The 27213-nt window shown below is 45.2% G+C and overlaps 1 protein-coding gene across 2 annotated transcripts in view; it reads left to right on the top strand.

Annotated features, from left to right (window-relative positions):
• HEG1 (heart development protein with EGF like domains 1) overlaps positions 1 to 26584 on the top strand; it is a 34713-nt gene extending 8129 nt beyond the window's left edge. For both annotated transcript variants that reach the window (XM_049805644.1, XM_049805635.1), the window contains exons 10-20: positions 993 to 2357; positions 4601 to 4720; positions 6356 to 6450; positions 7757 to 7815; positions 8277 to 8437; positions 10198 to 10332; positions 15811 to 15853; positions 15965 to 16002; positions 16572 to 16659; positions 18124 to 18298; positions 19927 to 26584. In XM_049805644.1, coding sequence (XP_049661601.1) covers positions 993 to 2357; positions 4601 to 4720; positions 6356 to 6450; positions 7757 to 7815; positions 8277 to 8437; positions 10198 to 10332; positions 15811 to 15853; positions 15965 to 16002; positions 16572 to 16659; positions 18124 to 18298; positions 19927 to 20076 — 2429 coding nt within the window. In that variant the 3' untranslated portion in view covers positions 20077 to 26584. The remainder of the gene's footprint in view (positions 1 to 992; positions 2358 to 4600; positions 4721 to 6355; positions 6451 to 7756; positions 7816 to 8276; positions 8438 to 10197; positions 10333 to 15810; positions 15854 to 15964; positions 16003 to 16571; positions 16660 to 18123; positions 18299 to 19926) is intronic.
• Positions 26585 to 27213: the final 629 nt, after the last annotated feature.

Genomic DNA, 27213 nt, shown 5'->3' with positions numbered 1-27213 from the left:
GTGTCTCCTGGGGTACATTTTGGGAGGGGGAAGTTCACATTGTCCTGCGTTTATCTATGTTGTATACAAAGTTCTCATTCATTAATATGCATGATGCCACTTGCGGGTTCACTCAGGGGGCTGTTTTCATCAAAGGACTCAAAGCCAGACCCCATCCAGCTGGGGAATCATTCCAGACGTGAAGCCATGAATGTGAGCAGGGAATCTCTTCTATTTTGATGGCCGCATTATTTTTTTGCATCCTAACCGGGTTCTTTTGGGTGATGCTTTCAGAAGTGTTTCATGATGACCTAAGTCAATTCTAGAATTAAACCAAATTATCAATACCCTATTTTTTATTTTTAGAGATTGATGAACATAGCTGTACATCCTGAAATTTGTATTAGAAGATTGACTGCACCTTTTATGCTAAATAATCTGATCTTTTTGCAGGCTGATGTGCTACTCATTTAGGATTTCCTGACTGCAAAGTTTTCAATCAATGAGTTCATGATAAGCTGCAAATTAACATAATGTAATAATTTCATCCTGCAGAGGCATGAAGTTCACAGTGTCTAAAAACAAATCGACTGAAGAAGACGGATATTCTTTAGTTGGGAATGGAGGATGAGAGGGAGAGGATATGAATTTCATAAATTCTGAGTGATAAAGGGAACAGATGGTTTTTCCTGCTTAGCTTGCCACAAAATATCATGGAATGATAAGTGCTCAGTCACATTAGAAAAGCAATACTGGAAGAACAGTGTTTTAGAAAACTACAAGTTTCACGGGAGCCTTTTGTCTGTCTGAGTTCATCATTTTAGAATCAGTTAAGGAGTGCAGAAGTCTCCCAATTCAATATCCATGCTTGGATGGTGCTCTAAATTTTTAGAAGAGCATGGACCAGTTCACTGACAAGAACATTTTCTGTATTTAGCAAGTGATTTTAATGTGACATCAAAATACTTTCATATTACTCTGTCTTTCTAATATATTTTGTCCTTTTACTCCAGGCTTTTCAAGTAGCCATCAGCCGGTCAGTAGCGTTGATGCTGAGAAAAGGACCTCGGTTTCTCATACAGACGGCACATACATTTCAACCACATATACCAGAGGAGGAGAAAGGACCCTTCTGTCCATCTCAAATAGCAGCACCTCTGCTGACTCCTCAGAAAGCTCCACCTTTTTTGCTGAAATTTCCAGCCCTTCTGATTCATCAAAATCTTCTGTGGCGCAGGACAGGAGGAGCAACGTATCCAGCGATGGCAGTTTTGTTGAACCATCTACAGAGCCGTTGCTGGTACACTCTTCCAAAACGTTGACTTCTGCTTCTGCAGGCAGCATACAAAATACAACTCTTTTCAACACTGACTCCGAGTTGTTGACCACTGGTAGACCATCTCTATCTTCATCAGCATTTCCAGCCTCTTCCTCACTGTCATCGCTGCATCACTCGCTGTCATCAACACCACCACCAACTTATCTGTTTACATCATCAGAATCATCTGAGCCACTCTCGTCCTCTGTGATGGCATCTTCCCCCCCTCTGCAGGCTTTGTCGTCCTCCTTGCCCACTTCCTCATTGCTTTCCCCATCTTATTCATTAGCATCTTTATTGCCTCTGTTTTCGTCACCATCCTCTGTCTCGCAGTCCAACGACAGTGATCAAGCAAGCACCTCTGTAGCTACGACTGTGGTCAGGCGGGTGCCCTCCACAGCCGCCGTGGCTGGGAGCTCTCCCAGAGGTTCCAACAAGCACAATGTCACGCACCAGCCCCAAAACAGCACCGCCTTCACCTCCACTGGGTCTCCTCTCCCTACAGCACCCACAGACCAGCTTGGTGGACGCATCATGTCTGTGTCCGTTCCCGCAACGGTAACGGAGACCGCCTTGCCGAGAGCTGCCACTGCTCAGGGGGGCAGCTTTGGGAAGGCAACGCCGCCGCTCACCACGGCCAGCGATGCCCCACGGGCTGGGCCAGCGGGTGCTCCCCTTAGTCCCTCACCCAGTGCAACAAACCGCAGTGTCACCGTCCCTGCGGTAGCACTGACCACGGTGAATCCTCCTCTGCTGACAACACTGGCCAGTCACCAGCCAACCCCAGGTGATGCTAGCACCATGAAAGCCCACAGGGCTCAAACGCCAGCTGCCACTAAGCACGTGTATACCACTGGTGAAAGCACAGAAGCTGTGGATCCCACCACTGCAAGGCCTGGTAAAGTCACCAAGGAAAATATCCCTGTTACGAGTCCTTCTGAAGTCCCTCCAACCAGCAAGACCACTGTAAGCATGGCAACTACTTTGGCTGCTACCAAATCAACCGCTGTTCCTCTGTCGAGTAGCACAGCCAGGCTGAGGATGTCGTCTCCGGCCACAGGTAACATGGCTAATGGTGCTCATCAGTGGTGGGGCTGGGGACAAGGGGGCTAGGAACACCTGGGTGCCACTTTACGGGTCTGTGAAGGGTTATGTATGTATGTATGACAAGTCTGTGGTCAGCAGCATCTGAGGATAAGAACTCGGTCTCCATGTTGGTATTTTTACGCTAAGGGTTTAGCAATCAAGCTGAACTGCTGGAAAAGGGCGAGCATTTTGGTGAATATTTCTGATAGAATGTTAAGCTGAAATTTGAGAATTTTAAGAAAACAAAGCTGACTGGCCTTCCAGGTAAATGTAGGAGACATTTTATATTTGTTCAACAGTCGGCAATATCAATCAATATTGATCAGTATCTCTCTTATTCATGAGAAAAGGCCATTGGCCAGCACTTGGTATTTGTGTTGGAACTTCTGTTATAATGACCTATGGTTGTTTTCTCCCCACCTCACTAAATAATCTCCTACTTAAGGGCTTGTTGCTTTTCCTGGTAGGCTACGTGCTGTAGCTTTCCTGAGTGTGTTGTCACAATCATTTATTACCGCTGCCAGGCTCCGCATCTTCTCACATAAATACATTGACCAAAGTTTTATAGGAATGGAAACCGACTGTGTGTTTAAAGTTCAGGAGCCTGGCCCTCGTGCCACTGTGGGACATTGTGTGTGCTAATTGCGTTAATCTTGGTGAAATACTGGCAATAGTATATATTTCATCCAGTAATTAAGTATTTAAAGGTTATTCCTCAGGCTGATTGGTTTTAATTATAGCTATGGCTTCATGCAAAAAAATTCACTGTAGGGGATTGGATTTTTTTAATTGAAAAATTAAGGTAACATATCCCTTTTACCAACTGATTCACACTTTTGCCAATTTACTCTTTCCTTTAAATACCAAGTTCTGCCATTTACCAGAAGGCAAAAGATCCTTTTGCTGCCTTGGACACGGTGCTTTGTACGTGGGCACTCAATGCTGTGAGAGAAGAAGCTGCCCTTGTCCCCACTGTACACTGAAGGATGGCAAAGTGAAAGCCAATGTTTTAAAATATGCCCACTAATTTCTGGCTGCTTAGATCAGCAAAATCTCCTTCTCGCTGATGCTGAGGTAGCTATGCCAGGCTATTCGAGACATGGACATTGCACCAAATGGTGTGTGTCCTGACGCAGAGGTCGGCTCAGGACTGTCTGGTCTGCAGGGCCTGTATGATGCCAGAGGGTATCGTGGCACTGTCAGAAATACACGCGCGGCTTTGGCTCTTGTGCTTTTTGCTTTAACCACAAAGCCCATCCTTCCTGCCTCTGCTGCAGTGCTTGGCAGCAGCCGCAAAATAGGTACGAGTGGCGTGTAAGCTGTCTTGCTTGTCTTGTAGCACTTTGTCGCCGACAAGTCCACAGCCCTGCCTACAGTCTGCCCTTGCACACGTGTGACATGCATATGTGCTCGTGTGAGTCACACACACAGCAAGAGGATCATTTTTGACCAGGACATGGGTTTTTTTCAAAGGGAAGTATTGGCTATCTTCACCAGAATTTGCAGTTTGAGTTGGCTTATCTATGAAGCATCTGAGACTACAGTCATTAATCCCCTGATACTCCGTATTTCACAGTCAGTGTCTGCTTCCCAAGCCCTTGCTCGCCCAGCGGGAAGTGCTTTATGAGTGCTGGCACAGACAGGTATCGCTGCTGTGACCATCCCCAGCCCAGCACGGAGGAGGCTGCAACCCCGGTAAAGGAGGTGAGGGCAGCCAGGTGTGCCTCCACCATCACTGGGTGACCTACAGACTGCATCAGTGTTCAAGCACTAGCTTTTGATCACGGAAACAGGGCTTGGATGAAAAGGGCAGGAGTTTGGTGAAGGAGCCTGTGCTCCCGTGTCTAGCTCTGTCTGTCAAGGTCCCTTCTTCGTCTCTCCATCCATGACTGTAGGGTTGTTTGTCTTTGAAAAGCACCCTGAGATCTGCAGATAAGCAGTGCTGCAGACAAGCTGGGTGTTCACATTAACATGGATCAACACTGGATCCCGAGGGCTTTTGAATGAATACTCACAAGACAGTGGTTTGTATTTATTCTTTCAGCTCCAATGGAATAATTAAGAACAGGCTAAATAGTAAGTGCAAATGATGCAATGAAGCATCTGATAATGCTCAGGGGGTCACAGAAGAGGAGCCAAGCTGATCTTTTTTAGCCCAACGGTTGGTGATTTTTGTGATTCTGTAACTCTAGCCTGGGTTTTTTTCTGCTTTTGTAGATGTGGATAAATGTCTTTCCAACCCTTGTCCTGCGCTGGCCACCTGCAACAACACCCGTGGCTCCTATATCTGTCAGTGTCCTCTTGGATATGAGCTGGAAAAAGGAAAGTGCAATTTAGGTAAGAAAACAATAGTGAAAAAACAGGGGAGAAAAAGATGGAAATAATTATCTGTAATCTTCTAAAATAAATTAACCTAGGCTCAGACTACCTTGGGAGCTTAATGTTCCTCCCAACCGCCACTTTTAACAAGAGCCTTTTACTGTTTATACAAGTGCAGCGTCTAATGCCTGTCGTGTTGGGCTGCCGTGGGGAGCAGGCACAGTGATAGCTGAGGGTTTCTTAAAAACACAGCCGCAGAGAGGGCGGCTCAGGCTTGTTAGTAAGGACAGATGTGCCCCTTCTGTTCCCAATGTGTTTTACAACTCCCAAAAAGCATTCAGCAGCTTATCATAGCTCCCAGCCCTGCAAACCCAGGCGACGGTGCTTGACTTGGGAGAAGTGAGTGGGGCTATTGTGTAACCTGGCTTCAGCGGGATCAGCCATGTGCAGAAAGTTAAGCAGCCGTGAAAGTCTTTGTAAGATCAAGGTCTTGTTTCGTACCTTTAGCATTTTTCATGCAGCACAGTTATTAGTTGGAACTCAGGTTCTGACCCCTTCCTTTCTATTAGAGGACTCTCAATCTCGAGGACTTACAATGTCCCATTGTAAAGGGGAATTTGTTTTGCTAGAGTTTCTTCTGACCCTTAATCAGTGAGGATTAGAAGTATGGAAATTTTGCTAAGGAAACATGGGTGAGGTGTCCCTGAAGGGTGTTTTGAAACATTTCTTCAAGTTGGAATGTGTCAGCTTCTAATTTAGAGAGTTGTTTTGATTATGCCTTGAACTGGGATACGGGCAGCTTATATAAATACTGTGAAGGTGATTCTCATCTAATTTTTACCCAGAGTTGTTACGTTAGAACTGTCTGGTATAAAATTTGTGGTGAAGATAGGCTCTGTGGATGGGAAAAAATGGGAAAGAATTGGAGGCTTTATAATGTTATCTGCAACTGTATTTGTTTTTCTGGCAGAACATAAAACTGGAGCTCTGAGTTCTCATTTCCACCGAGTATCTCATGACACTTAATACAAGATTTAGGGATATTATCTCTCCGAGTCTGGACAACTCGGATTATTGCATTCTGCTGCCATGAATCAAATATGAATCTAAGCACGGAAAAATGCATCTTTTGGACCTCTTTTCAAATGTCATTGCTCATTCTGTCCAACAATTTGAAAAATGAAAATGTCCTTTCTACAGTGCTTTATTTTGACTTGCTGATTTGCTTTCTTTCCATTGCAGGGAGGGGTAAGAGATTTGACACGTTTACCCCAAATTATTATAAATAGCTTTGGTACCTGGAACTGTCTTGTAACTAAGTTTACCCAGGTCTCTCTGTGTTCGGGGGTCCTTTTAAATTAGTCTGTGTTTCTATATGAAATGTATGAACGCTGCGGTGAAATGCTGGCTGTTCAGCAGCGTTGAGCTCTGGAATTTGACTGGGGCTGTAGGAACATCGCAGCAACCCTTGGGAAAAATCTGAAGGCTGGGACTTTGCCTTACTGGGGCAGTGACTCTCAGATGTGAGTTTTCTGTTCGCTGCATGAAGGGGTTTTCCATGCAGACAGTCTCTCACGTAAGGCAGATGAAACCACAGCTACACATGACACAGAGACATATGTTCCGACTAACTTGTCTTACTCTCCTTTTTAGTAAGAATATTTATCGGCCAGGTCCCCCTGAAACTTAATATTACCCATGGGAAGTATGCAGAGCTCGTCCACATCGAGGGTGAAATCCTGTCAATGGTGAGTGTCCTTGCCAGGACTTTGGCAATGCTGATGCGACAGGTCCCCTTCGCTTCTCTTACGGTTGTCATGGGAAGCCACAAGACTCTGTAGCGTGGATTTAGCTTTTTTAATCATTGAACCATCCTGGTCTGGTGTAAGTAGGACTGGTGACACGTACACTTTTAAATCTCAGCACGCTTCTCTCCCCTGCCCTGCCCTGGCTGTCAAGACAGCAGCAGAGTGATCTGGCTTCTATGGGGCTTAAGACAGCACATCTGCCCAGAAAATCCTGAAGCCTTTTTCATGAAGTGGTGTGTCTGGGTTCACGCTTCTATAGCCTCCATCCTTTCCCAGTGTCTTCTGGCTGCATCACCTTTTCCAGACCTCAAAAGGGCATTAGTGCTCCTCCAAGGTCAAACATTAAAACAGTAACTCTGGGCTTCACCGTTCATCAGTAAACCTCACAGGTGCTGGGGTGGGTTGGACTGCAGGTGATACCACCTTGCTCTGAGCCAAACCCTACGGGATGAAGCACAGCAGCAGCACCCACCCATACATACCTTGCTTTTGGTGGAGTCTCCCAGCCATGCTATCGCGACTATGTGGCCTTTGGTCAGTTGAGAGCAAGCGCTGGCTGATCTGGTGGCTTCCTTATATGCTGTGCCATCAGTTGCTCCAAAAAGACCCCTGGGCTGGGGATAGGTACATCTCTATGCATTTTTTAGCGAGATCATTGCATGCATGAGTTTGTCCTGTTAGCACTTCCTGGGCTGGCTGCTGTTCATCCCAACTCTTTTTGGAGTAGGTGATTTGGAGATGCTGCCAAAGGAGGGGGGAGCTGCGGTGAGTCGCCTTGATGCTGCCTGCATGGCTTGTGCTGAGGAGTGAACACAAACAACCGCGTGGATCCAGGGGGAGGGAAGCTCCTTGGAAGATGTGCAGTCTCCAAGGGTGCTGCTTTGAGCTCAGCCTCGCACGGGGCTCTATCCCCACTGGCTTCTGGCTTATCCTTGGCCTTTGCAGTCATTGCACAGTGGGGCCCCAGGCAGATGCTCGTGTCAAAATCCCCAGGTCGTCGTTCCTGTCCAAGGCTCCGTGATGGTGACTTTGGCTGTCCCTTGCTAGCAACGGGACGGCGCATCTTTCTTCTTGAGCGGATGAATTGCTGGGATGCTCAGAACCCCCTCAGGCTCAGCAGGCAGCTCTGGCGAATGCAGGGGATGGTGTTGGTGACCCAGGAGGGCCGTCCCGTGCTGTGTCCCGCTGGGCTGCCTCCCTCCATCATCTTCCAGGACACTAACAGCTGCTCTCTCCTTCCTTGCAGCTCAATGCATCACTGTCGGGCTTGCCGGGGTACCACCACTCCACCGTTAAGGCGACCAGGTAAGGCTAAGGCTACCGGGGAAGAACGAGAAACTCGATTGTTTGGGATGTTCAACTTCAGATCCACGTTCTCCGTTTTGAGTCAGTGCTGGATTTGATTCAGTCTGGCCCAGCGGCAGCGCAGGGCATGGGGAGTGCCTGACCACCTTGCCCAGCTCTCCTGGTGCCCTCCTCTGGGCCTGAGCGGCCTGGGGACGGGCTTGTGAGCTGGCAAAAAGAGGGATTTATATCTGGTTTTAACGTGAGCTACCAGCACCCCTTCCAGCCCCAAATTTACCTCTCTGTGTAAGTTTGTCTTGTTTTTAAGGTCTGTTACAATGCGTGGCTGTTTCAGTATGTATGTAATATTGTGTCTGTGATAAGCATCGCTTGCGTTAATAAGAGTCCTATATATAAGGTGCTGACGATGACATCAGACTGACCCATGGTACTCAGGGCTGTTTTGTTTTGTTTTCTGTTAGGGAGGCAAATTTTGTGCATGTTTCAGTGCAATCCACGTTCTCTTTAGCATCCAACGTGACTTTCTACGACGTTGTCAGCAGCGTGAAAAGCTACATTCGAGCTTGCAAATCCCCCACCGAAGCCTGCCAATTCATCTCCAGCCTGAAACCACTCCACAGAGGTAAATATCTGGAGGGACTGTGATGAGAGGGGAAAGGGATGTTTTATTTGGCTTCTTTTATAACAGGGGGAGAAAGATTTTGGCGTTTGGAAAAACCCCTCTGAATCTTTTTTATCTTATTTAAATGGCAGTCATCTTAAGAGCCTCGCAGTACGAAAGCGACACAGATATCAAGCCTTATCTTCACCACATGTGTGAGAAATCTGCCTCTCTGTGAAAACATCACAGAGCACAGGATTAGAGGCATTGTAGGGCAGCCTTTCATCTCTGGGATGTGACACCGGGCCCCGGCCAGATCAAAACCCCATAAGTCTTAATTCCACCCGCACGGTCGGGGAAACCGCATGAAAGCCAAAAGACAAAACCCCCCGGTGAAGTCGATTCGAGCTGCTGGAGTCTACGTGGGGACCTGCGCTCTCCTGCCTGCCCAATTTCAGTGTTGCAGGGTGTAAAAATGGTTCACAATTAAAAGCTTTTGATTTCTGTACCGATATTCTACCTGCTGAAGGGGGACATGGTTGTGGCACAGAGAGACCTGGAGAAGCACATCAGTGTCGTGCAGGACCTTCTCCAGGTGTACCCTATCGGTGGTGGCGGCCCCATGCCCTGCACCTCCTGGTTCTCCTTTTCCAAGGGAGTGATAGAGGAGATTTGGGCGTGAGAGGTCCCTGCAGGATGCAGGGAGTGAGCACCCTTGAAAGATGGGCTCCTGCAGGGAGATTTCTGCATGCAGAGCTCTGTGACTTTCGGGTTTGAGGTTTCGAGGTTTGGCTTTGAGGATGAAGGGCGGCAGTGCTTAGCCTGGGTGTAGTGGGAAACCCCTCGGATCGTTTTGGCAAAGTAAACATGAAGATGAGAAATTTAGCATGTGCTTTTATTTTAACGTGCCATGTTTTAAAGCCACACTCCACCATGGATTGCATTAAATTATTTTGGTAGACCCACTCAGATTATATCTAGCCTGATACTACCTCTGACACAGTGCTTCTGGTAAAGTCTACTTCTGACTTGAAATAAGCAGAATAAGGAACAAGTTATGTTCTTGTGTAAGTACTTAATGAAAAGATGTCAGATCAAAAAAAAAAAGATGCATCTAACAGGGAGAGGTTTATAAAAGGTCAGTGCCAAATGAGTGACATATTTTGCATAAAATCCTATTTCTCATGAATATTTTTTCATTTGTTCATTCCATTTAGTCTGACCTCCCAGTCAAAAATGTAAATTCGATGACACAATTATCATCATTTACCCACAGTTTTGCTGAATACTCATTGTAACAAATCTGACTTTATGAAGTAAAACACTGCTTCAAAGTAATGTAAATGAAACGACAAATTCTTTGTTTGAAAAATTAAGAAATGCAGTGCTTAATACTGAAATGGAAAAAAAAATTGTTTGGGCTGAGCAAAATATTTTGCTTGCTATAAACTTAAAAATTGATTTGTTGAACTGTCTCAGGGGGTGAATGTGTTTCAGCTTGAGCCAAACCAAGTTTTTCTTTTTCATTTCTCCTTCTGCCCCCAAGCTGAAGCATTTATTACTTGCCCCCTCTATTTGCCTGTACAAATGATGGTAGATACATAAGAAATGCTGACATTGTGTAACGTTGACTGTCTCCTAATGGAACAAATATTATTTTAAAAAAAAAAGAAAGAGATTAAAGCAGCACATGAGCTGAATGTGATGCCTGGGGAAAGCAAATGTGCATAACAGTGGGTTCAGAGAGAACTGGGCTGATATTGGCTGCCTCTTCCCAACAGTTGGCAGCTTGTGCAAGCAGAAAGACCCCGAATGCGACAAGGAAACTTCTGAATGCACAGACTTCGATGGAGTCGCGCTCTGCCAATGCAAAAGTGGGTACTTCAAATACAACAAGATGGACCACTCCTGCAGAGGTACTGCTCTTTATGTGGCATATGTTGCCTGAATTTTGCTTAAACTTTTTGTTCCAGTGGAAATGAGTGTGTGTGTGTGTATCTCTGTGCATGTAAGAAGCTCAATACTATGAATAAATATTAGCAGCTCCAGTTTCTTTTATTTAGTTAGGGGACTTTTCAGCAGACGCTGAAGATACAGTCTCTCTCTAGGAATAATATTATCTCTTTCTGGAGCACGCTGTGAGTCACAGTGATTGAGAAGAAGCAGAAAGGGGCCCGACTGCTTTGGGCTCCAGTTCAGTGGCACAGAGCAGAGATGACGTGCGTCTCTGCCTGTTTTGATTTTGTCTGAACTCTCAGCGAACTTAGGAGAATTGCTTTAAACTCACAAGATTATATTAATACATCATCAATATTTTTAAAATAAGTATCTGAAAATTATTATGAATCTATTTTTTAGCTGGGTTCCTAACAGAGATTTTAAGCTTAAGGGTTATATTATTATTTTTTAGCTACTCCTCAGATAATGAAATAAGTTTTTGCTACGTTTTAAACAAGGTCTTTGTCTGCATGCCAGTGGTCAAAATGACTTCTGTAGGATCAAGGTGTCCATTCCCTAGTTCCAGTGGTTGTTGCAAGGCTTCTTAAGAAATGCAGTTTTCTGATGACATATCAATAAGAATTGCAGTGGTCTTTATATATTCCTTCTGGCAACATCTGCTGGGTTGCTGTTGAAATAGGAGGAGATGCTTTGTCGATTCCAAATCCGATCAGAGAGTGAGAAAAATATGCTTGGAAATAACTCCTGTGCTGCAGGCTCTGGGATGGACATCTTGGAGCTGGGCTTTTCTGGGTCCCAGGTCATGGTCATGGCTCCAGGTGAAACCTTGCTCCTTTGTGTTTTCTTCCCCTCCCTTCATCTTGTATGTTGGGGGAAGAATTTCTATTAGGAAATACTGACCATCTCCATTGACCCTTGAAAGGCAGAGAAGGGCTTATGTAGTGAGTGAGGAGCTGAGCTGAAACCTGGGAGGCTTTTGCCCAATTCTCGCATCATCATCAACGGTGAGGACCAGGGCGAGTTACTCCATTTTTCTTGTCCATGTCTCTTGCCAAGCAGTGTTGTGAATATAAATACCTGAAAGGCTGTGAGGCACTCCAATGCGATGGTTGCAGAGGGCTAAGAGATCTAACGTGTGGTTACTCTGTACTTACAAGTCTTGTTTGCTGTGCAAAATATAAAAAATCCTATCTGCACACAGTGAGGCCTCAATTCCACCTTCAGCTCACTGCTGTCAGTAAGAAACATCTTATTGACCATCTTGAGAGTGTCTGATGGGCAGGGTTGATGCAGGATTTAGGCTGCAGTGTAGTGGCATGAGGGTAGCATGGTGCCACACTCCATGGTGCAAGATAACAGATTTTCAGCATCACTTTGTTCCCATTTGGGTAAGCCAGGCGGTTGAGGATTTGTAAAGACTTTTTCAAAAGCCAAGCTATGGCCCTCATTTGGTATTTAGGGCTGTTTTCTAAATATAGCATACAATATGCCAGCCTCTTTGAAAATCTCTGCCCTCTTAGTGACTAAACAGGAACCGAGGTCTCCTGAGCATCCGACCCTCATTGTGGGTCATGAAAATGTAGCACGGTAACTCCAATTACAGCATTTGCAAAGAGGGAAATGGCTATTGTGCTGCCCTGTCCGGTCTCCCCCGTGGGAAGGCGGGTGCAGCTGGGAGAGCAGCTGGGGCACAGGGGATCAGCCGCCCCAAACTCCAGGGATTGTTCTGTCCTGCCCTGCAGTGTGTGTCCCCCGGGCCATGCTCGTAAAAGCATCCCCTGGACCAAGGAAGGGTTGGGTCTCTGAGCCACAGGAGTTTTGACATGTTGGCCGTGATACCTCTCGGTGTGCAGTTCCGTCATCTCTGGGTCATTGCTGGTTTTCAACCTTCCCTGTATCTTCTGGGCTGTTTTAGAAACAGGGCCACAAATCCAATGTGCCAGCTTTTCAAAGGCATGCTATTTTTAATACTACAGAGCATTTCTGGAGCTAAGCAAGGAGCAGCGAAGCAGGTTTCCAAAGAGACCCCTGAATCTCTTTCTCAAAGGCAAAGGCAAAGGAATCCCGAGTAGAAAAGCACAACTCGATAGCTCTGCTTGGCCCCTGACACTTAAGCCTTTCCTCTGTTCCCTGCTCATGTTTGAAAGCTTGCCGAGTGAGTGTGACAGCGCGAGCTCTCCTGGGAGCGTGTTCAAAGGAGCAGGAAAGATGCCAGAGGAGAAAGCAAAGTGGCAGGAAAAGGCAGGGTGAGGAGAGGAAAAGACATAAGTATCGAGTGTTTAAGAAAGACAGAGATGAGTGTTTAGGACCTTGCTTTTCCTCTTTACTGCCCCTATAGCCTCCAGGCCTGAGAGCTGTGTGCCAGCGGGGTCCCAGGGCTGCTCCTGCCCAAGGCACGGCTCCAGCTTTGACACCACTCAAGGTGTATGTGCCCTACATACATTATTGGGCTAGAGCTGAGGGGTGAGACTAGGCTGGGCTCCAGGATCTGCCTGTAAGGTCCTCCAGGCCTTCCCAACACACAAGCGGCAGGCTGGGGCTGGGGTACACGGGGCTGCTGCACTCGTTAGAGGAGGCAGCTCCAGCGAGCTGTCGAGGTGATGCCTCCATCCCCTTCAGTGCAGGTTTTGTTATTGCCTGATCTTGTGGCTTGCTTTGGTAGAACATTTGCTCCATAATGTTTTCGGTCTGCTTTTGTTAGTGAGTGAAAGGAGCAAGCCACCCAGTCTCATTTTGCTGATACTTCAGTGTTATGAATGAATCAGGATCCTTTGGGATTTACTACTTTTACCCTGGCTGTTTGTTGACCAAGGCTCTTAACTCTTGTCCAGTTACTTCTTGTCTCTTCCTTGACTTCAAAGAAACCATCCTGGAGAGAGAAAAAGAAATCCAGTGCAAAAAGCATCATGATGAGTTGCAGCAGGGGCACTACGTAAAGAGCCTCACTCTCCCCATCCCCAGCTCTGGGAGATTAAATGGAGTGAAAGAGGCAGTGGAAGAGTAGTGGGGCTATATAGGGAAGAGAAAGGGGTGCAAGACCAGCTGTCGTGGACATCAGCCCTCCCATCATCGCTGGTGCCGGTTGCTATGGCAAGTCTGTGCCTAGAGCTGCAATATTCATGATGTGACTGCATCACTCGTCTATGTCCACACACCGCATTGGGAAAATGACGTGCTGAGTAACATGAGACGCTTAGTAAATGGTATATAGGCAAACAGTATTTCAATATGACCACAAGCAAGGCAGGGCATCCAAGAGCAGAGTGCCAGGCACACTGTGGGTTGCATCTCCTGGAAAGCAGAGACTTGGGCAGAGCTGCTAAGCGGACTAGCAGGTAAAGAAGAGATCCCCAGCTCTGGCTTGTAAGGCTAAAATGGTCCCTGGGTGCATTTAGGGGGCATGGGCAGGCAGAAGAAGGGAAGTTTTGTTATCCCTGGGCTTGCGACATCTATTTCTGGGAATCAGAAATCAAAAGGGTCAAAGAAAACCTGTGAGCCTTCAGAGAAAAGCTGCAATAACCAGGGAGACTCAAAGATCTCAGTGCACTTGGCTTTATTAAAGGCAAATGAGTGATTTGACGGTGAGGAGGAGAAATGTGATCATATAACCTTTTCCAATCTAGCAAGTAAACATCCAAAGGCTGGAATTTGACACTGGGATAATTCAGACCAGAAAGAAGGTGAATGTTTTTAATGGCTGGGGAAATTAACTTTATGAGCATCTGACCCAGGGCTGTGGTTGATTGTCTGTCACTGAAAATATTAAAATCAATCTTGGATGGTTCTCTAAAATGTAGCTCCAGTTCTTCAACTATTTGATTTGAAACTGGAATTAAATTCAGGGAAGTTCTGTGACCTGTATTATGAGGGGGAGGTCACGGTCACATTGCTCCCTGCTGGCATCAATATCACTTGTTATTGATGCTGGAAGAGCCATAAAATTCTGAATCCAGCCAGAATACTAGTGATCTCTCTTGGTTTACTATGATATTGCCAGCCTGTCCTAGTGGACAATGTTACATGTTTGTCCTTCTTTTCTTCTTTCCTCCCCTTTCTGGGCTAAGTGTTTCTGAAAATGCAGTCACTGGCTGTGCCAGAGGGAAAAAGGCATCTGGTGTGCTGGGAGCAGCAGAGGAGGAGGTGAGGGCTTTGCTGCTGCTTAGCTGGGACGTCTGCTGGAAGCCCCCTCCTCTCCCCACAGATTTCCTTGCACTTGCTGAGGTTAGAGAACACCCGAGCTTTTGGCTGTGGGATTTTCCTGCGGTTAGAAAGCGAGAGAAGAGGGCTTGAGAGCTGCTGTCTCACCATTTTTGAGCATATCATGTTTGAGGAGAAAAAAAATTCCATGAGCATTTTTGTTTTCACTTAACAATCTAGTTTTATTCCCTGTGGAGTGTGCTGCAGGGGTTTCCCAGACCCCTGGGTGATGTCTTGCAGACCCCCAAGGGCTGCTGCACGTGCTGGCCCTGGCTTGTCCCTCTGCCCAAACCAACTCCATCCTTGTCACTCGTACTCAGGTGTTTGAGCAACCACCTTCGCTGCCTCTGCAAAAGGCAGCAGATCTGCAGGAGCTCTGATGGGACTGTTGCTGAGAAAAGCAGTGATTTTATCAGTAATCTGAAGCTCATAATTGTATGTCCAACGTATCATCACCTTTGCTGTTCATCAGAAGGGTAGTATAATTTTTCTCAGATAATTCAGGTGATCAGATACCTGTCCATAAGCACAGAAATTATTTTATTTTGAAGCGATGGTTTCAGTTTTTCCCCAACCTTTTGTACATAGCAGTTTTCTGGGTTATTTAGACCTAGTAAATTTAATTTCTATTCTATAGTAAAATATGATATTTCAAAATTTGATTTAGCTCCAAATTTGAAAGAAGAAAAAAAGGTGACATGAGGCAAAACATACCACACCACTTTGGGTTTACCCCGGCTGTGTTTGCATAATATTTTGTTGCAATCCTAACATTTAAAAGTAATTAATAACGTGCATCAGCGCTAAAGTAGCCCTGCTCAAATGACGTTCCGAAACAACAACTGGAGACACTCGTGGGTTTTTTACGCTGCTGTTTTGTGGGAAGCTGTACAAGCGTGCAGCGAGTTTAGGTTTGGGCAAGAAGGGTTTCTGCTGGGAATTACGTTACCAGCTGCCCCACCCTGTGCCACGCTCCACGCTAGCTCTGCCGGGAAGCCCTGAAATGGTCCCGTCAAAGCCAGCTGGAGGTTAATTTAAGTGCACGGTGTTTTGCCTAAACCAGAGGAGATATTGCATCACGTCAGAGTGCATCGCGTTCCTGCTGTGCCAGCGGCCCAGACCGGTTGTCGGTCCGCAGGGTTGTTTGGGGTGAGGCTGCCGTGGGAAGCGGCGGTGGGAAATGCCTCCCCGGCACCACTGCGCGGTGCTCATGGCCCTTCTCTCGTCTGTGTTTTTAGCCTGCGAAGATGGATATAAGCTGGAAAACGAGACCTGTGTGAGGTATGGTGCCTGTTGTGACCTTCTCCTACCCCGCTGTCCTTCTTAATGTTGCTGTGGCGACCTGTTGGCACAACTAAGCCGCTGAAACTCCCTGTTGTTTTCTGTCACCAGCTGCCCGTTTGGCTTAGGTGGATTCAACTGTGGAAACCGTAAGTACTGAGTTTTGTTTCTTTTAATCTCCACAGCGTCAGAAATGGGAAATTTGAAACAAGTAATTGCAAATGACTATGTCTAAGATGCAGTAGGTACACGCTACTCTTGTCAGTGGTTTTTTTTCCTTCATTTCTGTTGAAAATTGAAATTTTTATTGAAAAATTTATTTTATTTTCTTGACCTTCTTTGACAAAGTTGACTTAATATTATCTCCTAAGGATAGGCAATCTCCTTTCTCTGGATGGTCTGTCATGATAGCACATATAGTGGGCACTCTTGTAGCGAGATATTCGGAGTTGAATCCATGAAATATGATTTGAATTATTCTGCTCTGTCAGTGAAAGAAATCCATTCCCTAGGCAAACAAGAGCTTGTTCTTCCTTCAGTAGGAGATCACCAACTCCATGCATTTCACTTGAAAATTTAAGGCAGTATTGCTTACAGAGGGAGGGAAGATGGGAAATAAACAGTTAATCCCTTTGCATGAGGACTGTGGATACATTTACATTACTATTTACAACCACATGGCTGTTTCTAAGTGAATCTTTTTCTTTCCCATCTGTAGCGTATCAGCTCATCACTGTGGTGATCGCAGCTGCAGGAGGGGGACTTCTGCTTATCATGGGCATAGCACTGATTGTCACTTGCTGCCGGTAGGTACTGCCACCAGCCCTGGCTCACGTGGTGTCCTCTCAGTGGGTTACACCACACTTAGTGCTCCACACGTGAACCCTGAAGGACCAAAACATAAGCGAAGACATAGGATAGCTGAGCAAGTGGGTTAATCAGAAATACTGAAGTATTACCTTGTGCTTTCATTTGGGGCATATCTTTTTTTTGCCATCAACCAGGCTAAAAAATTGAACTGGGTGTCTCTTAAGGATGCACCTGGCAATCATGTCCTCTAAGGATGGAGAGGCAAAGGAGTCCTTCCTACTCAGAGCTATAAGGCAGCCAGGGAGCAGTCTCCAAAAATGCAAGCTAAGTAGAAAGGAGAAGTTTAGGCAACAGGAGGGGTTGCTGGCCATTGTTCAAGTGGTGTTTGAATATATTTAAGGCTATTTTCATTTTCCTTTATGGACACGTCTTGCATGCACTCTCACTCTGTGTCTCTCCCTCTCAGACGCATGCACACATGTACACATGTAGTTCCCATACCAGCAGGTAGCTTTGGACTTAGAGGCAAGATCTTCTTGCCAAGGAAGCTCTGCTTCATGATTTATATATCATGAAAAGGGCGGCCTTGTAGTAACACTCTCTCCTCCCCATTCCAGCCCCCAAATTGAGAATTTCAAAACTTCTGATTAAAGTCAGCAGCTGGATTTATCAGTAACACAAATGTGGCAGTGGTTTGGTTGGCACAGCGGTGTGTGCTCGTTCCCCCATGTTTTGAGCCAGGGGGATGCCAGCAAGCCCCAACCAGGAGGTATGATGGCCAGTACACCTCCAGGCCCCAGACTGCAGATGTCTACAGGGATGGACTGATCTTCTCATGAGTCCTGGCCTTTGGCAGGTTATGTGACTTCCTGGAGGGTACTCTGAACTGGAAGTGTCACCGAAGTCCACTCGTACAACATGGTAGTCATGTAGGGGCATTTGGTGTCATTCTGACCAGCCCCTTGCAAGTCTTCCTTCTTAGGAATTAACATCGTGCCTAGAAGTGCTGTAGTTAAGCACTTGGAGACTTGAATAGCATGGGGGCTCCCATATGTTTTTCTTTCTTCCTAGATATCCGTGACTTTTTCATTGACCTAGGTGAACAAACACTAAGAGACAACAGGCGTAAGTTGTAACGGAGAGGTTCAAACTGAATGTAGGGAAAAATTCTTTCACCAAGAGGATAGTGAGGCAGTGGAACAGGTTGCTCAGAGAGGTTATGCCATCTCCATCCTTGGAGATTTCAAATCCCACCAGATTAGGCCCTGAGTAGCATGATCTGACCTCATACCTGATTTTGCCTTGGAGCAGAAGATTGGACTATAGCCCTACTGAGGTGATCTTTGTTCCCAGTCAAGGTTCATAACAGGAAGTAAATCTCCTGAGATCACATCTCAATTGCATACAAGATAGCATGATGAGTTGTATATTTTCACTTACCTTCATTCTTTTATAAACAGGAAGAATAAAAATGACATAAGTAAACTCATTTTCAAGAGTGGGGATTTCCAGATGTCACCATATGCTGAATATCCAAAGAACCCCCGGGCACAGGAGTGGGGCAGAGAGACCATCGAGATGCAGGAGAATGGAAGCACCAAGAACCTGTTGCAGATGACAGATGTGTATTATTCGGTATCTATCTGTAGCTTAACTCTTAACCCCTTGTACCTCATACAGGAAAGGCACATTCCTTTGTTTTTGGAAGTACAGATCCCTTGCCTGCCAAAGAAAAGAGCAAAGCAAATTACTTCCATAGACAGCAAGGCACTGAGAGTCCTATGGGCTCTAGCTATTACACGTGGTGAATATCACAAAGACATGTCATTAGGAAGAGTGCTAGGGAAATGTCTAGGAACACTTTGGTAGATGCCCCAAAAGCCCAATCCTAGAGTAAGAAGGATAGTTAAAGGTTTTGGACGGACTGCTAGGGATCCCTGTGGGTAGTTTTCTCTCTTCTACCACCACTGATGATGATGGAAAGCAGAGACCTCTGCCTGCGGGACTTCACCCCAAGGTGGGAATATGCGGTGATTGAGGACTCCTCTTTTCTTCCACTCCTCCCCTCTCCAGGGTACGGGCCCCTTCCTGCAGCAGAAAGGGTGCATAAGGAGCATTCCTTCAGCTCTGAGGGAACAAGTGGCAGGAAAGAAGCGGTGGAGGAGTAATAGGCTGTGTAGGGCACAGAGAGACACAAGCACAAGACCTGCTGTCATGGTTGGTACTGTCTGCTAATGTCTGTATCCAGAGCTGTGATGCTGGTGTATCATCTGTCACTAATCTACAGCAACATACTGGATGTACCTAAGGTGTGTGCCCATCACTCATGTGAGTGAAGGTTGCAGGATTTCACCCAAATCACATATTCTGGACTCCTGCTTTCCAGAGCAGAGAGCAGCGAACAATACTTTTTTTCCGGCTTGTATGTTAAGTTTTCCAGTAAGCAAGTTACTGGGTTGCTCAGCATGAGGGGAGATAATCCTCCTTCCTGCTTCCAGTAAGAATGAGAGATTTGGAAATAAAAATGCATTTCCTAAACATTTTTTAAGACTTTTATTATGCTGGCGACTAGAAAGGGGAGCTTTTTAGCAAGCAGTAGGTGATGAGGGCCTTTGCATGGATCTGCTCTGTAACAGATCAAACCAGGTGGCTTGATGTTGTTTACTGGGTGAAAGGATTGTACAGTCTTGGTCTTAGACATCAAAGCTCCTCAACCAAGTGTCCCCAGGAGATTTGCTTAAGTAAAAGAAGGGAAGAGAAAGGAAAGTCGGATCGCTTTGTATTTGACATATAATTCATGTGCCTGTGTTGGGAGAGTAGGTACCTATGGTTAATGGGGAGAGAAGTGCTCCCAGGTAATACTCAAAGCAGGAGACTAACTTTGCTTTTCTAGAAGCATTTAGTTAAAAGATGGCTCTGGGACAATATCCTTTTCATGAGAGTTGTTTCAATACCTGAGCTCATCAGCACAATTCTCTTGGATTAAAAATTAACTGTGCGCTTAGTCTGCACTTGATGGAGTCAGGTAAACTTCAAGTCTGCTAATTGGCAAGATGTCGAAACTAGATTGCATCAGAATCATCCCTTCAGGCAATGCATAACTCCCACAGTAAAAATCATTCTAGGTTATAGAGATCATTAGTGATCACGTTGTTCCTTCTAGCTACTGAAATAACTGCTGGGAAAGGTGGTAAGGCTGTGCCTGAAGGAGGATTTGAGTGTGAGAATAAGATCCTTTTTATTTAATTTTTTTGCTAATACAGCCAACTGGACTGAGAAATCCTGAACTGGAAAGAAACGGACTTTACCCTCCCTACACTGGTTTGCCTGGATCTCGACATTCATGCATCTACCCTGGACAATACAATCCATCCTTCATTAGTGACGAAACCAGAAGAAGAGACTATTTTTAGCAGGGAGTGGAGAGGGAGTGGAAGATTGACACAGTTTTGTGGCCCTTGATACCCAGGTACAATCTGTCTCCTGGGCAGTTCAGCCCACATCAATCTTACTCTTCCCATTTAACAGGAAGGACTTTGAACTTCATGCTGAGTGTTGCTGCCCTGACGAACGGTTATACTTGCTGAGCAGCAGAGAGAAGGAGGAGGAGGAGGAGGGAATGGCTCAAGGTGCACATCACTAAACGACCCAGGTGGAAGTTAACACATGTACTCCAAATTTGTTGTGTACTGCTTCTTCACTCTTTACGCTACATGGCAAGCATGAATCAGTACAGGCAGATGAACTGTGCCCAGCACTCTGCATTGAATACCACTAGGGAATGTTTTGTTTACAGATCTTGTTCACTGTTGACTGTGCTTGTCTTCTTAACCAACCTTCATGCAAGGATTCACTGTGCAACTGCTTTTGGTAGGGCAAGTTTGTCCACTCCTTTTTACATTGCTGCATTGCTTTCTGCTTCATACACGACAGCGAAGCTGGCTTGTCTTCTGGTCCTCACCTTTTTACTTGTAGAAGTTCTCCAAATGGCTGGGTCCTTGCTGAAGCCTGGTGTCTGGCAATGGCTGAATTCATGGGTTGATTGTCTCCAAGGAGTACAGGAAAGTTAGTCATACCACTGCAATTTTAACTGAAAAAAGACACAGTTGATCCTATGCACCACTTTGAAAACTTCCTATTCATAGGGAAGAGTCCAAGTATGTTGTTGTTTTGTCAATCAACATTGTTTAGAAACGATGCCACTACACGTCATCATAGTGCTTCCATATAGGACCTCATGGGGCTCTGTTTCCTTGCAGGGATTTAAATGCCTGTAGAAACAGCAGTATAATGATAAATAATTGCTCACAAGGAAGAAAAAGATGAGCCGGGAATTCAGCATGCTTCTTATGAGGAATCTGGGAAGGAGCAATAATGCTATAGCGATGGCTGGGCAGGTGGAACCTCAGTTCTGGGCACTGCAGGTGGGACATAGTTTTGAAGCCTCCACAGCCCACCTCGACTTCTGTAGGAGCTGTGGAGGCTTTCAGTACATTGGAAAATAAGGCTCACTGCAGTCAGGAGCAAAGATCACTTAAGTTGAACTGTTTTGCTTTCTTCCATCCTAGTTTTGAGTGATTCAGACCAGGCAGATTTTGTCACCTAGGTGTGTTAATTCATGTTAATCACCACAGCAAAAGCTGAAGAATGTAAGTTACTACATTTCTCACCAAAGGTCAAATTGAAAGCTCATGGACTGTGTTCTGACCTGAGCTAGGTGTAGAAAGAGATCTTATTAATGAAGTGTATTTATTACTTATCTTTACTGCAGTGTTAACTTGGGTCATCCAAACCCTGTCCACATACAGGGTCCAGATACAGGTCCTTCCCCTGAATGTGACTGTGCTTTTAATCAAGGTGGCTGCTTGTATGAACATAAGTAGCACAATTCCTTAGACATTAACCCACCATCTCTGTAGTGCATACATAAGCTAGTTTCACTGAAGAACACATACATAAGCTTGTTTCACTGAAGGGCACATACCCTCTGATATTCCCTTTTCCCCCACAGTGCTTGAAAAGACACAGTGGCTACAAGTAAGTTCATAATGTAACTCAGCTCACTGAAGCACTAAGGACCATGGGACATGTCCCCAAAAGTGCCTAGCCCCAAGTGAGTACAGCAGTTCAGATGCTGATGTGTCTCTGCAGAGGTAAACCTGGGGTGATGAGGAGCCCTCCATCAGGGAGCAGGTAGTAGTACTTGCATCCTACAGATGCTGTGAGTCCTCAGATCCTTTCCCAGAACTTCAAATGCTGTTGTGTTCCCTTATCAAAAGCGAGCAACAGCTACTCGGATAGAGGGGAGCTAGCACTAGGCAATCATCAGCTGTGTGGGCTAAGAGGTTTCTGGTCCCTGCTCACATTTACTTCTATTTTTTCAAAACTGCAAGGCAGGAAAAGTACCACAAATGTGCTTGAGAAGACATAGTTTGGTGCACCAGCCATAGCACACACACACAGCATCTTTATGCCTCACCCCTTATCTACTACGTAGAAACAGCAGTGTGAGCTTGCAGAAAAAGAGATCTTTATGGATGCCTAGGGCAGTATCCTTTGCAGTTACATGATCTTATGGTGACGATGCATGCAACTTCATGCCTGATCCATAATCAACCTTGCAGGTGGTAGTACACAGCTTATCTCAGCTGTAGGGAAGAAATGAATGGATGCTCATGGGAAGTACAGCTGCCTGAAGAGCTATATTTAATACAAACTCTAATTACAGTATCCAAAATAGTGTAACAGGTAAAGCACAAGAACTAGCTGTTCCCTGCACACGGATCAGTGTTTCCAGTCCCTAAATGATGTTCTTCTCCCTTTCGTTAGCAGCCAGTATCTTAATCACACAGGATCCATTGCATGATGGGAACTGAGGGCTTGGCCCTGCTGTGCTGTGGTGTCCTTCAAAGAGGACATTGGCAGGGTTGTTTCTGTGCAGGTGAGTTGCCTGTGTTTTTGAGAGTGTGTAGGACAGAAAGGACTGCCTTTCCCATGGTATGGAGGAGGGTTTTGTCTGTGTTACAAAAGGAAGGAGGAAGCTGGGATTAATGCTAAATCTAAATCCAAAGCAAATAGATGAGCACTGGGCTTTGCCCCTATTTACTAAAGCAGCTTACCAAAAAGGAAGAATGTCCCAGCCGTGATGGTAGGATTTAACCACGTGCCAGCATTTCATCAGGGAAGAGTTTAGTCACATGCTTATAGGCAAACAGGTTTAATTGCTTGGTTAGCAACTGGGAAATGTCCCTGTGTGTGCCAAGTACAAACGACAAAGTAAGAAATATCAACTCACAAATGCAGATCAATCCTTCTATATAAAGAGTAACGTGGACTATATGAACAAAACTCCTGGTCTGTATCTCACAGCAAATAGCAAATTGCAAGGGATTTGAGTGGAAATGAGATAGGACTGTTCCTAATTGAGATCACACAAAAGTTTGCAAGTTATTAATTTTCTTTTCTTATTGATCTTCACATTCTTCTTAATGCTGTAAATGGAGTGAAATGGTCTCACTAAACCCAGCAGGATTTTCTGAGTGAGGACTGCAAAACTTGGCCTTTTCCAAAAGAAAGAACGTTATTGCACCGAAATTTTCTCTCTGCCAGAGGAGGTAAACATTGGGAAATTTCTTATGAGAATGTATCCGTTGCAACCTGACCTTCCTTTGATAAGAAAGGAGTTGCAGAGCCAATGCATAATCCACAGGAGTAGGAAAAGAGTCTCTCCTGACCTGCAGTACCTTCTCTGTGTGTCCTCGGCCCCGCTCAGCAGGCAGGAGAGGATTTAGGCAGGAGTCAGCAGCAGGGTGAGTGCAGGTGCTTTCCGACGCGGTGGTCCAGGAAGTCTTTGTGGAGCTGGCGTGATTCAGGGTGATTCAGCCCCCAGGTCTCCACCAGCCCAGCCTCTCCCTCTGCTGCGATGCTTCCATCTTCACCCAAGTCCCATCGGCACCCAGCTCCGCTAGGGCAGAAGGGGTGGGTGCAGTGCAGTGTGTTTTGCCAGAGTTTATGACAGTTATTTTACTGCAATTATTTATTACCACACCCCGGCAGCTATGGGCTTGCCTGGCCGCAGCAGGGATGAGACCTGTTTCCGTGCAGCTTGCCTCTGTTAAAGCTGCCGCTGGGATCCTCCCCGTCTGCTTCTATCTCTGCCATAAACTAAGCACCCTCTGGCAGTGGAGTGGGGTTTGTCGCTCGTGTTGGATGTGAGAGGGGTCTTCACATGCCCTCAAGCCCACTTTCAGATGTGGATGCCTCTCTGTTCAGTGCCTAACTCCCTGTAGGATGTCTAAATAAATGCAGCTTATTTCTCAGACTATTTAGATTACTTTTAGCTACCCAAAATTTCAAATTTTGAGCATACTGGATGTTTTTGCCGAGGGGAATTGCTCTCTGCTGTCCAAGAGGATAAGATAGAAGTTGCATGTTTCTTGTAAGGAAGATGCAAGTGGTTCAGCCAGATGTGGGGAAAGGAAGAAAAACTACACCAACACTGCACAGAAACCTGCCTTTGCTCCTGGCTGCTGTGGAAAGCTAGGGGAGCAGTCAACAAGGGCCCATGGGCAGTTCTGTGGGTGTATGTTTGATTAACTTTGGAAAAAATGCTAATTCTGTTGCTTGACAGGAAAATATGTGGGAGGCACATGTTTGCTGCTATAGTGCTCTGCCAATTGTGCTGACAAAAGCCCCTCACCCACAGAAATACCTCCAGCAGCCAGCCTAGGAGAGGCAGCCCCAGTGAACAGAGCAGCAAAATGCAAATTTGAGGGATCATTCAAAAGGGAGGCTCATACGGGCAGCCTTCCTGTGTCCCTGCCATGCACCACTGCTTGCCCTGGCCAGCCCTCCCAGCTGCAATGGAAAAATCAGGAGCCTTTTGCATACTGTTGAAACCTCACAACACTGAATTGGGCTATATGAGATAAAAACAGGACAGGGGCATTCTGATGCCCTTTGGCCTCCATATTTAAAGCATTAGGTAACACAGCAGCATTGCTGTTGTGGTATTTCCCCTAAGTCCCACTGTCATGGTCATGTATGAAGTCACCCCTTGTGACCAGCCTTCTAAAATATATTTGCCTCCACACTGAGCAGTAGTAAAAGGCTTTAAAAAATAGCAGTAAATTGCAATTAGAGAGAGGCATTTCTCATTGTTTCTCATTGTGAAATTGTCTGCTGGGACCTGAGTGAGCAGCAGAGAGGGTTTGGACATTGCTACAGCTGTGCCAAGTGCTTCCCCAGGACTTGTCTCTGACGCTGGTCAATGGCCATATCCGTTCCAAATCCAGCTGGACTTCTCATTCCCTCATAGTGATGTTTAATCTTTAGCTTTCTTCCTTAAACTAACAAGAACAGATGCATTTTACTTAAATGCTCTTCCTATGCTGACTAAAGTTTTTTCCTCTTTACCCACAAAGGACCTAATTCAGCATCCATTACAGTGACCAGGGTAACTCTCCCATGGACTGTAATGAGATTTTTCTTTTAGGCCTGAGTTATTTCACCACCAGGGCCACCTGTGTGTAGTACATGCTTTCCCATGGCTCTGTGTTCTGCCTATTTCTGTGATACTGTTGCTGCCTTTCTATGTTGTATTTATTTTTTAAAAGTATTCTTATAACTGTAGCAGGACCTGTATTATGTGAGATTGAACAAAACAGGTTCAAGATCTGAAACACCTTCCTGAGAAGAGAATGAATGTGAATTTTGTGTAGTTGTTTTACTGATCAGCCAACCTGTTTCCTATCGTGTAAGATCTTCTAGGGATGTAGAGGTGCTTCCTGCAGTCACAGATAAGAACTACTCTTCAGTTCACTCTTACTTGTCCCTTCAGAAATGAGGCAAGATCTCCCAGTTTCAAAAGGGGTATGTGCTGTGTGCTTGTAAGATTTCAGGAGCTTTGCAATGTGTTTTTAATTCTTTGTTCCCTTGAACTGCTGAAATTGAAAAGCAGGACAGAAATCCATGAAAGGGTAAGAAATGGGGAAAAAAAAAAAGAAGAAGAAGAAAAGAATGTGCTTACTTGTTTTGCAGAAGTAAACGTCTAAAGCAAGTGTGGCTTCTGTACTGGAAGGTTGTATGTGGGATGACACCTCTTCTGTGTCTAGTTTGTGTTGAATGTGCCTAACACCCTTGTTGAGGGAAAACCTAGAGAGGGTGTCTGATGTTCCTCAAAAGTAGTATGTAAATGCTAAGTCCCTTGGTCTTTATTCTGGTAAAATGTTAGAAGGGATGGGAGTCTTGCTTGGGTTAATGACTGCAGCAGGTAGCTCCCAGATCTGAAAAATCCTATATGGAGAAGTCCTGTGGAATACAGTAAAAACTGATCACTTCTCGTGAACAGTGCCATAGAATTCACCTGCCATAAAAGGTCTCCAATAAAATCTGCTAGGATGGGTTGATTTTAATGAAAAAATCCCAACAGAATAAATACTTAATAGTTTCCCTTTTTAAAGGAAATTCTGTTAAACTCAGTCATTTGTTTTAAGCTCTGTTAAATTCTACAGGACTTTCTCCTAACAGAAGGTCAAACTTGGTGTGTAAAAACATAATGGTTTATTTGAGCAGCTTCCAGATTGCAGTAGTAAAGCTCAGCTTTTGTGAGCTCTATTTCGAAAGATAAATCTTCAGCATTTGTTTGTGCTTCTTTTATCAGCCTGGATGTAAACCTGCTTTATGTTCTTGACATTGCCCTGTTCCCTTCCCTGTATCTCTAAATGTTTGCTTCCAAGTTGCTGGGGTTCTGAGGACATTTTCCAAACCAGTATTATTTAAAGTTGTATCATATTTTCAGCCTCCACTAATTATACAGTACTGTAGTAGCAAAATATAATTTTTAAGGATTGGATTATTTTTTATACCTGCATCCAATATTATTAAATCTGGCGTTCTAGTCAGTATTATAAAAGGATACAATAAAACTATGAATATTACTACGTCTCAGCTTTTTTACTGTCTTTAACTTCCCCTGTAAAGAGATACATACGCAACTCTTAGATGGTTTTAATTACAATTAGAAATCTAATCTAGAAAATAAGACATTTTATAGTTCTTTTGTTCCTCTGGTGGTGCTGGGTGATTGAATAACTAAAATGAAAAGCAAAGACGAGATGGTTATGTTCTGGTAGTTGTGCTAAACTAACTTCTGCTCAGCTGAAATACAAGTTGTATTCTGATATGTTTATTTCAGTAGCTTTAAGCAACTCAGTTTAATTTTTTCCTCAATTTAATTTTTCGTCCTGCTGGAATTGCAAGAGGATTGGTGAAGTTGTGTGTTTGTGTGTCTGAGTGCATGTTGGAGGAGAGGAAAATCTCAGGAGAGGTCGGTGCAGCAGGGCTGTTTCCAAGGGCAAGGGACTGGACCTGACCGCAGTGAGATCAGTCCTACCTCAGTAAGTGCCACCGGGGACTGTGAAGAACATACAGCTGAGTGTCTCTCAGAGGAAGGAGGGTACTTTGAATCCAGATGAACACAATGTCCAGTCTAGGCTTCTGGGAAGAGGCGTGATGTGGAAGAGCATCTGGAGTAATGGCAGGTATGATCA

This window comes from Accipiter gentilis, chromosome 1 (assembly GCF_929443795.1).
Source record: "Accipiter gentilis chromosome 1, bAccGen1.1, whole genome shotgun sequence".
In the NCBI taxonomy this organism is placed as follows: Eukaryota; Metazoa; Chordata; class Aves; order Accipitriformes; family Accipitridae; genus Astur; species Astur gentilis.
Note: the sequence above shows the minus strand (reverse complement) of the source record. Positions and strands in the feature narration are given on the sequence as shown.